The sequence below is a fragment of the Lactuca sativa genome, chromosome 1, assembly GCF_002870075.4.
Source record: "Lactuca sativa cultivar Salinas chromosome 1, Lsat_Salinas_v11, whole genome shotgun sequence".
In the NCBI taxonomy this organism is placed as follows: Eukaryota; Viridiplantae; Streptophyta; class Magnoliopsida; order Asterales; family Asteraceae; genus Lactuca; species Lactuca sativa.
Window position 1 is genome coordinate 63,916,721 of NC_056623.2, and position 10,660 is coordinate 63,927,380.

Sequence of the window (10,660 nt, forward strand, 5' to 3'; positions counted from 1 at the left end):
AAAGAAGAATCACATATAAGTGATAAAATCTTTGGTCAAAAGGATGACATATAAATAAATATTTTTTGATTTTTCTATTTATATGTAGGATTGAGCAGGTGATTCATGCAAATATGCATTTTGTTAGAAAACCATGAATGATATTTGGTTTTACTGGGGGAGATTATAAAGACAAATTAGACTAATGTGATTAACTAGAATGGCCTGTATTTCGTGATGGAGTTATTAGTCATATATTTTTCAACAATATTTCATAAAATACATGGTACATTTTTGTAATTTTCAATTAAGCAAGGACCATTTTAGTAATTGTCTAAAATTTAGGGACAATTTATGTAATTTCATTAAAAAAAATAAGAGCATTTTTTTATAATTTTGCTATTAGATAGGGACCATTTATAAATTTCCTATTAAAGCATAGACCATTTCACTAATTTTATGATCCACCTAGACTATTTCTACAAGTTTTCATCTAAGAAGGGACCGTTTTTGCAAATATTTGATAATATAGGAAGCATGGACCATTTCTACAAATATTTGATAATATAGGATTGAAAGTTGACAGGGACCATTTCTGTAATTATATCATACACAAAAGGATGATTTTTGTAAATTTGTCTTAAATAAGGACCATTCCTATAACTTTATTCATGTGGACCATTTCTGTAACTTTATTAATTACATAGTTTCATCTATTTCTTATAAAGGACAAATTTCTATAATTTTGTCTTAGACGAAGATCATTTCACAATCTTTTTTTGTTAACATTTCTACCATTTTATCTATGTGAAAACTATACGAATCAAAAACGTAATTCATTCCTTTAAAAAAACAATGTAGCTTATTTGAGCTTAGAAAAAGTGACCAATTAACCCCGTATATTATATATGGTAATTTGCCCAATATCATTCATAACAATTCAACATCTCAATAATAATAAGTTATGAACAATTACTTTATTTAGAAAGGTAGGAGCATATCGAATCCTTATAAGGCATTCCAGTTACGAATCAGAAATCTCTATGTATGGGATCAAGCAATGATGATCTTGTTTGTCATGGTTATATTGTTATCTTAAGGCATTTTGATTGTTACTTATTGATCCACCATCCTACCTCGTTAGTATTGATTTGGAAATTCACATTTGAATTTTTAATTAGGAGTGTAACTAAATTTGTAATTAACTAATGATATGGTTGAATTATAATAGAATTTCAAAAGAGCAAGGGATAAGAGTCTACAAAAGGAAACGCACAAGAGACTGAAGCCAATAGGTAACTTGGCTAGTTGGCTATCATTGATATATTATTGCAAGTGCCAACTTTTTGTTATTTATGTTTAGGTAATTAATAAAAGAAATTGTTATTTATGTTTAGGTAATTAATAAAAGAAAGGTGTTTGTTGCTTTATGGGTGTAAAAACTAAAAAGGCCATGTGGGTTGGTGGGCTAATGAAAAGAGACTATAAAATGGACTCTACTTTCTACAAACACTTCCTTTTAATTTCTTAATTTGCTATGTATATCTAAATTTAAGATGCCATAGAATATTGTATTTCCTTTAATGACTAATATATTCGTTATTTATCGAAAGACAAAAAGTAAAAAAAGAAAATGGAAAATCCATATTTGTATAGACATATTAACTGGTTATATTTTAAAATTTAGAAAAATATTTTAGTTAGTGAAAATACGTAAAAATAATCATTGTGGTTAGGAATGATGTACCAAAATAAGCATATATGCTTGTTCGATCAATAATTATATGGCAGGTTGGCATATGTCTGCAAACTACCGTAATTAAAAATATTTAGCTAACTTTTTTTTTTTTCAATTTATTCATTTATTGCTTGTTTGAAATAAAAATAATATTTTCTGGAAAACTTTTTGTACATTATTTATTTATCCCTTTATCGTAAGAGCATAATTGGACATTTTAGGGTTTTTATCTTCATCAACGTCCAAGAAATCAAATTCAATTATGACAATTTTGTCATATGTTTATCATTGTATTTTGGGATCTTGTTTTTAAATAATTCTCAACTATTTAAATATTCTCTATTTATACGCCTCTTATTTTTCAAAATAGTTTTAGTATCAATAAGTTTATGTTCATGTTTAAGCCTCACATTACAATGCCACATAGATTATACCTTTTAAATAACATTTGAAGTTTTATTAACCAATAAAAAGATTTATATAAAAAAAATGGACCCTAGTTTATATTCATATGCACAAAGAATCACGTCCAATTAAAATCAAAACATGTAGTTTGATTATTATAGACATTTACCATTCTACCTTTCTCCCCAAATTAAACAATACAATAAGTTTAGGAATAAGAATATATGGTGGGGTAGAAAGGCATTGGAAGGAGATGATGAACTAATATATATATATATATATATATATATATATATATATATATATATATATATATATATATATATATATATATATATATATATATATATATATATATATATATATATATATAACAAATTGATGGTCAATGGTGATGAGTTGTGTAAAGTAGGGTACATGGGGAAGGGTATTTGTTTCTTTTGTTTTGAGGGGTATTTTAGTAATTCACTTAGTTTGTATGTAATACTTATGGTTGTCCTAGTTTGGAGCCCTATGAGGAATCCCCTTTCTTCTCCTAGTGGAGGGAGGTGTGGAAGGATACATGAGCCGTTCTTCTTCACCCCTCACCATCACTCTTGTTGTTGTTGTTGATCTCCCTTCTAACATAAAGTTTGCGTTTCCATTTCTCTTTATCCCAACTAGCTATATAATAAATTAAATTAAAACAATGTCATTAATCATAAAATTAAAAAATATGTGTTTAAATCTGACTTAATTTTATATATATTAAATTAATAAAAGGGGTAACTACAAAATTTTGAAATAATGAGGTGTCTTTCACACTTATCACATAATAAACCATTAGATTAAAAAAATTCAAAACTAATTTAATTTGCGAAGTTACTTTTCTAACAGTGATGATGTCATTTACAAAATAAGGATGCCATTTTATAAAATTAAGAACTTCACATAACAAAAGAATACATTTTAATTAAGCTTTTTATATCGGGTCAATTTGACAAGATAAATGTTTAGTTTGTGACAAATGCTCAAAAAGTAAGTAAAATTATCATATGATACAACCCATTAGACAGTTTAATGACTATTCTTAATTAATGAAATTGTATAAACATAAAAAATGTGAGCAATCAAATATCTTAAGCACAAAAAATGTGAAGAAATCATGTAAAAAAGATATTACTTTAATTTGTAAGAAAAATGATATGCATGTGACACATAGTGTAATCAAGATTATGGCATATAATTAAATTCATAAAATGACTTTTGTTGAGACAATATTGAGAAAAATATGAAGCAAAATTAATGTCATTCATAACTTGTCATTTTTGAAATTTGAAAATATAGAAATAATTGAACAAAATCTTATAGAAAATGGAACGTTGCATTTTTGAACAAAATTTAATATGAAGCTGTACTTAAAAGAAGTGAGTTGTAAGATTTTAAAGTTAACATCATTAATTGAGTAACCGTGTATTAAATTCAATATAATAAGTATTGGTAGCTTTCATTATTATATTTTAATTTAAAGAAAGCAACTTTGACAATTGAAGCAAAAAGGCCAAAAAAAAAAAAAAAAAAAAAGACATCAACACTAATTTTGAATGAAAACAAACTTTTACAATTCAAGAAAAAGGGATAAAAACATCAATACCAATTTTGAATGAGAACTACTAGTTATGAAAAATTAAAATAAAAAATGAAACTAAAAAAAAAAAAGATGTAATGTGGAATCATTATAGTGATCCATCATTATTGTGATTGTCATAAAGTTAGGAAGCAAATGATCAATGTAGGACATGAACAAGAATGGATAGAATGCAATGTATCTCCTACATTTTCAAAAAAAATATTTATTTAATTATTCTCATTTAACCGTAATTAAAGATGTTTGCATCAAAATGTAGTTAACTACAAATTTATATTAATAAAATATAATCTTTTTAGGAAAAAAAATAGTATATATCAAATAATGTAGGTATGATTATATATATACATCATTAGTGGATGATGGGTTGTTTTTTTTTAATATTTATATTATATGAATTTGCAATTTGCATGATGAAGTTATGAGCATATTGGGTGAATGCCAATTCATCATGTTGTGAGTTGTGTTGTCTAACAATGTGAAGCAAAGGCGATTACTTCAAAATTAGTAAAAAATTAAGTAATTAATTTAATTTAATAATAATTTATTGATAGTGGGAGCTTATTAGGCTAACCTTACAGCCAAGCGAACAGAAACGAAAAGTGTCCAAAAGGCTCCTCCCACAAACTTCGCAAATGTGAGAACCCCCTTTTCCTGATGATGATGATGATTTTGGCTGTGGTCTCTCGTTTAGAAATAAAACTTTCGCACTGTTGATCACATATGTTTGAACACCATCGATCTCCAACACCTTTTCAATCTCTGAAACTCTCACAACATCATGGTATGATGATCTCCTTATCTGCACATTCGTTATATATATATTCATAATTCATCTCAAAAGAAAATTCTCAAATCAAACGAATCTCATCATATGATCATGAACTGAATAATGTGAGAGAGATCGTAATGGAGATGTTATGCTACATTGAAAGCATGAGAGATTGAGAAGTTCATGTGTGAAAAAAGCATATAGAATTACAGAAACACATGGAACATGAACTGACCTGAATGACTTTATGTTCTTTGTGTCGAGAAGATCGACAGTAGAAGCAAAATGCTTCGTCATTGCAATCTAAGCAGAACATGTTACGCTCGCTTCTAGCAGCGTCTCCGTGCGTCCGGCACACCGAGAAGAAGTCGGTTGATAGCAACTTTTCCAGCCATGGCGGCACCAATTGCTGCTGCATTCATCCCCCAATCAAAGCACAGATTCATCATCTTATATAAAACGCAGAAACAACACACACATATACAGAATCAATCACTGATATATACACATTACCATTGAGAAATTGAGGAGTGCTCGTTATCGATTCCTGAACCTCGTTGGTGTTCGTTAGATCGCCGATCAGAAAAAGGAAGATTTGTTCAGAAGATTTTGTTAGTGAGAGAAAGATGAAAAGTTTAGAGAGAGAGAGAGATGGAGAGGGAGTAAACAACTTGTAACTTAGAAGTCATCAACAAAACAACTCCTGTATTGGCTAATGGACAAATGGGAGCACCCGCCTCAATTATTAATAAAAATAAACTACTATTTACCCCTTCTAATATACTAAAGCCGGCATGTTTGATCTCCATACTATTACTATTTTCGTGTTTGATCCTTATAATTTTTTGGATAATTTATAAAAAACATATAACATGTTTATATTATTTTGTTGGGAGTTATGGATACAAAACAATTAAGTAATCCAAAACATGCAACATAAAATACAATTTAAAATTTTATTCTAAAAATAATCCAATTAGATAAAACAAGAGCAATCTAATATAATCAATGTTGCAAAAGTCATTAAGAGTTCTCGAGTCGATCGATTAGCGAATAGTGACAATTCGGTTGTGGAAGGTAGGGGTATTCGGATTGGGTAAAATATAATAAATTAATTTTGGGAAAACAATATATATAACAAATAATACAAGTTTATTATAATTTATAACAAAATAGATGAATATCATAAAAATATAGTTTTAATTTAAAGTCATGTTTGACCGATTTGACTGAGTTTTTTCTAAGTTTGACTGAGTTTTTCCGAGTTGGATATGAGTTTGACTGAGTAGCACCGAGGTTGATAGAGTGTGAGTATTTTTGGCTGATTCCTAATAAAGCATCTCGAGACATGTTTGAGTATGAGTACTCAACCAAGTAGGCCACGTTTTGTAATACTAAACATAACCATGGAGGGTATTGATTATTACATTGGATTGAAGATGAAATCTTTTGGTGTAAAACTGTGACCATTGGACTTTATCAATATCCATATGTGCAACATTAATAGTTGCTAAACTCCAAACAACAAAGAAAACTAGCTATGGTATTCCTTGTGTTTTTGATGATCGAGGATCAACAAAGAATGGTGAAGGTGCATCATTTTGTAAGGAGATGGAATGAGTTATGAGAGACCATGTTAGAGTTTTAAGTTAACTATTACCATAGATCACATGTCTTCTATCATACCACTATACTTTTAGATTATTTCTTCATGTAAATATTTTATGTGCACTTTTCTTGAAATACTATACATATTAATTGTTGCATTCATGAAAAGGTTTGAGAAAGTGATTTTACCCTAGGATAACTTACTTTTTTTTCAAACAACTTTAAATCATGAGCATGTGCATGCACAAATTAGGCGTGAATTAAGACGTGTATGGTCTATACACTTTGGAATTTGAATTGTTGAACCTATGTTTATACAAGTCATGTTTTAAAATTCTGGGGTTATTGAACCTATATTTTGGCAAGCTATATATGTTAGTATGCTTTTAGGGTTATTGAACTTGTGTTTTGTCAAACCATGCTTTATAATTTGGGGTTTATAAACCTATATTACTATGATGACATTATAGAAGGTCTTACTTGCATGTGAGATTTACAACCCTTTATGTGGTATATAGGTGACAATTCACATGATATCTAGTTTGTGATGTCTAAGCAAGAATGTTTAATATTCTTTGTGATGTATGAACATAGGCTCTTTTAAACATTCAACCTTGTGATGATTATAATTTATACTACAATATGACTTGGTGCTTGGGTTTGTGTTTCATTTCATGTATTGTGCATATTTCATTGTTTTTTATGTTTGTTAAGGATTATGAAGTTATGAAAGTGTATTATTATTATTACAATGCTTTTGCCTAAGTTGTGTTTAATTTAAAGATATTTTGTGGAATTTTGTTTAGAACGGAAGTTATGCTTATTTTTAATTTGTTTGTTACTTTTTTTTTCTAATCTTGAAATTACTTGTTAGGTTTCCAAACCGAACATACTATTTGACAAATGCTCGAGTTATTAGTTGTTGCTTGGAGTTTATGACGTTTTATGAGCTTGAAGATATTTAGAACATATTTTACAAAATAATATTTGTTAATTTACATTTGTTTCTTATATCAATCGTGATGCACTTGTATAAAAATTTTAACAATATACTTTTGGCTTGTTAACATATAATGATATTTTAGGACGTCTTATGAATATTATATCTTAAGATGATTTTTAAACTATTTCTAAATTACTATTTCAATCTATTTGTACGATAGGTGTTTCAGATACTATAAAAAACAACATTCATTTATTCAATAACAATACACTACGTTATAAATATAAGAGACATTTATACCATTTTATTCCGTTACATACATATAAACAAAAAAAGTAACAATGTATCCAACTGAAGACAAAAAAAAATGATGCATTACTCGTACTCCTTCAGATAAAGTAATTAGTGACACCCGAATAACATGCCTCAAGTTCAAAAGACATGGAACAATAGTCGTAGAGAGGGTATAATTTTTGGGATCAAGCCAATAAAAAAACTTACATTTAGATTCATGCCAAAAATTAAAAAGAAATATTAGGTTAAGAAGACGATATATGATGATATTTACAAAGAATAGATCTATTTATCCTTTTTGGAAAACATTAGATCATATATGTGTTGTGAGTTGTGCATGTTGTTAACGATGGAAGTGCATGAGAGTGAGTGAGAGAGGGAGTGTGTGTGTGTGTGACAGCCTGGAAAATATGTCATTGACTGCCGTTCGTATTTAATAACAGAACACAAAAATGTAATAAGAACAATCCAATATATTTCAATATATTTGAATTTTTGTCTTTAATTATGTAAACATTTAGGTTCAAAAATAAGTGCACAAAAACATGGTTGTCAAAATCGCGATCCTGATAGTAGGATCGTACGATCCTATGATCCTAGGCATGAAAAACGATCCGGATCGTAAAATGATCGTATTTGGGGTAGGATCGTAAGATCGAGATCCGATCTGATCCGATCATACCTTCCTTTGATTTTTTTTTTTTGCAACTAAATTTTTTTTACCATTTTATGTCTTTACCCTTTACCAATTTACCATTTACCATTTTGTATTGTAGCTTATGACTAATATTTTGAAGTTTTTATAACTTTTGGACAAAAAGTTGAATGTTTGAAATATTTTTCATGATTAAAAATTATAAATTAAAATTATATTTTATTTTGTGGGATCTTAGGATCTTAATCCCGATCTTGCAAACCCTAAAACGATTCTAGGTAGGATTCCGATCTTGACAACTTTGCACAAAAGGTCATGTCACTCTAAGAACAATTAACATTTTTAGATAATATAAACTACTGCGATCTCAAAAATCTAAATTTCGCAAAGATCCGACTAAGTATGGGTGAGATATAATTTTCGTAGTAAATAAATATCTACCATATATAAGAGTCTACAACAACGAAAACTATAAAGAAAAGAGTTGACTTTTGGAAAAAGTCACCAAAATGACAATCGTAGTACTACTCAAAGTATGATTTATAAGACAAACAACGCCTAAAACAAAAACCACATGAGAGAGTTACCATTTTTATAAAATCATAATTGTGATAAAAATAGTCGAAAAACAAAAGTCAAAACTAGCTAAAATGAACAAAAGAAAGTTGTATGGAACATCAAGACCTACACAGATATATAAGAGTCGTTGAAAATGGAGTTCGTATGTGAGACAGGGTGACGTGGCACTAGGAGAGGACGAGATGTGGTAAATAGATAACAAGCTGTACCGCTAAACCTTTTTGTATGGTAAAATTAATTTTTTTTAAAGTCTACACCCATAGATCTATGGGGATATAACATTGTTATGCATGATCCGTTGTACTCTATTAAGAAGCTCTATCGTATCCGGCGTGAGAAAACCAATAATATCAAATGCAAATGGTATGAACACGTGTTGATTTTTCATGCATGAGTTCTCATGTATGGTGACTTTGTTTGTAGCAGCTTTTAAAGCAGTCTGTCCCGCCATGAAACCTCCAGCCCTCAAGCCCACGAGAGGGAATACCCATGTAAGGTCCAAACATACGTGTTTCCCTCCGACCCATCTAAAAATCAAAATGTCAGCCGATTTGAGTTTTGACCTTCTTTCTGCCGGATCAGTCAAGAAATAACAGACGCCTCTTTTTTAACGAAAACTTCAACACGCTTAAATATATCAAACAAAAAGTCATTATTATTTAATCAACCTAACTAAATTAATCAAAAACCAAATACGCCAAAACCAAATAACTCAAACATCATTGTATTTAGTTTAGTTATCCGGTTTGGATTTTTTCTCTAGCGCCCTTAATTACATTTATATTCGCAACAATGACCTGGGCATGTGACATATTATGAGTGGGAATTTTTTCTTTTTTCTTTCTTTTTCTTTTTTTTTTTACTTCTTTTTTTAGAAACTATTTTATAGATAATATGTATACAAAAAATATAAATAATACATCAAAAACTTTTGATCTTTTATTTTCCTATAAATAAAGTATTATAATATTGAAGGAAGTTTTTTTAATCGGTGGATTGAATTTTTTTTTTCATTTCTTTCTAAAAAATTAAAAACTAAAATCTCACAAAAATTTAGAAGTTTCGTTTTTGAGGAATTAAATATACTTTTATATTTTCTTTCTAGTGTATCCCTCTATCTATATGAAATGATGATAAGTGTTATATCATGATAAAATTAATATCATTTTAAGACATTTGTAATTATTTTATATGAATAAGAAGATAAGTAAAAGTAAAAATAGAAAGATATTTAATTTCTTGTTTCGTAAACACATCCAAAGTTTAAAACCAACGTTTTTATTTAAAGTTTTCTAATAAAAAATCAGAGATTGAATGAAAAATTAACTAATTCAAATGAAAATTAAAATAAAGTGAATGTCTCAGAAATGTCTAAAGAGACCAACAAAGAACAAAAAACTAAAAAATTAGAATCAATCATGTCCTAAAATACAATTTTTTATTCATTAGAATCAATCATTTAAGAATTCAAGAGGAGCAACCTACAAAACCGATCTTTATCCATCTATACTCGGTTGGGGATTGATATCGACCTCCTGGATTAATTTAACGATAAAAATGACTTCATAATAGTAAAAAGAAAATGCAAAAAAACTTTTTTGGGTTGCCCCAATAAAGTGTGTAATTTAATTTCTTTTTATGTCTCATCCTACTTATAAAGTCCAAACATGTTGTAAAGTATTTGTAATTCGTAAATTTCTTAATGCAGTATTGATTAAAAATTATTTTAATACTTAACTATAGGATAAAGAAATATAAATATTAAATAGGTCAAGGTACGTTGTATATATATTGATATATTCTTTTTAAATTGACATATAGGGTGTCACTATATTCAATCATTAATTAGATATAGCCTTTTATCAAACTCACTAATCGATTTTTAATTATGTTGTTACAAAGTCGAATCTGATCGTTACAAACTCAACTTATTATAAAGTAAAAATTAATTTAAACAAACCTAAAATTTATATTACTTTTTTATATAAAAAAATATATATATATATATAACTCGTTTATTTATATATTTTTCGAATTTTTAGAAGGTGTCGAATTGATTT

At 28.2% G+C, this 10,660-nt stretch overlaps 1 protein-coding gene across 3 annotated transcripts; it reads right to left on the reverse strand.

The window, feature by feature from the left end:
- Positions 1 to 2,475: 2,475 nt before the first annotated feature.
- LOC111913154 (protein RGF1 INDUCIBLE TRANSCRIPTION FACTOR 1) lies at positions 2,476 to 5,221 on the reverse strand. Of its 3 annotated transcripts, none has more exons than XM_023908883.3 (4): positions 5,035 to 5,221; positions 4,757 to 4,930; positions 4,324 to 4,551; positions 2,477 to 2,785 (listed from the first exon to the last, which is right to left on the reverse strand). In XM_023908883.3, exons 1-4 carry the CDS (start codon positions 5,035 to 5,037, stop codon positions 2,621 to 2,623), a joined length of 570 nt encoding a protein of 189 aa, XP_023764651.1. In that variant the 5' UTR covers positions 5,038 to 5,221; the 3' UTR covers positions 2,477 to 2,620. The 3 variants fall into 3 exon arrangements, with proteins under 3 accessions (XP_023764649.1, XP_023764651.1, XP_023764650.1); XM_023908882.3 differs by having other exon boundaries at positions 2,478 to 2,785; positions 4,757 to 4,933; XM_023908881.3 differs by lacking the exon at positions 5,035 to 5,221 and having other exon boundaries at positions 2,476 to 2,785; positions 4,757 to 4,939.
- Positions 5,222 to 10,660: the final 5,439 nt, after the last annotated feature.

Excerpts from the sequence above, each read along its gene's own strand:
- LOC111913154 (XM_023908881.3), bottom strand. The coding sequence starts at position 4,939 with ATGCAGCAGCAATTGGTGCCGCCATGGCTGGAAAAGTTGCTATCAACC. Across the intron at positions 4,552-4,756 it reads AAGAACATAAAGTCATTCAG|ATAAGGAGATCATCATACCA; the intron begins GTCAGTTCATGT and ends ACGAATGTGCAG. Across the intron at positions 2,786-4,323 it reads TCTGTTCGCTTGGCTGTAAG|CTAGTTGGGATAAAGAGAAA; the intron begins GTTAGCCTAATA and ends TTTATTATATAG.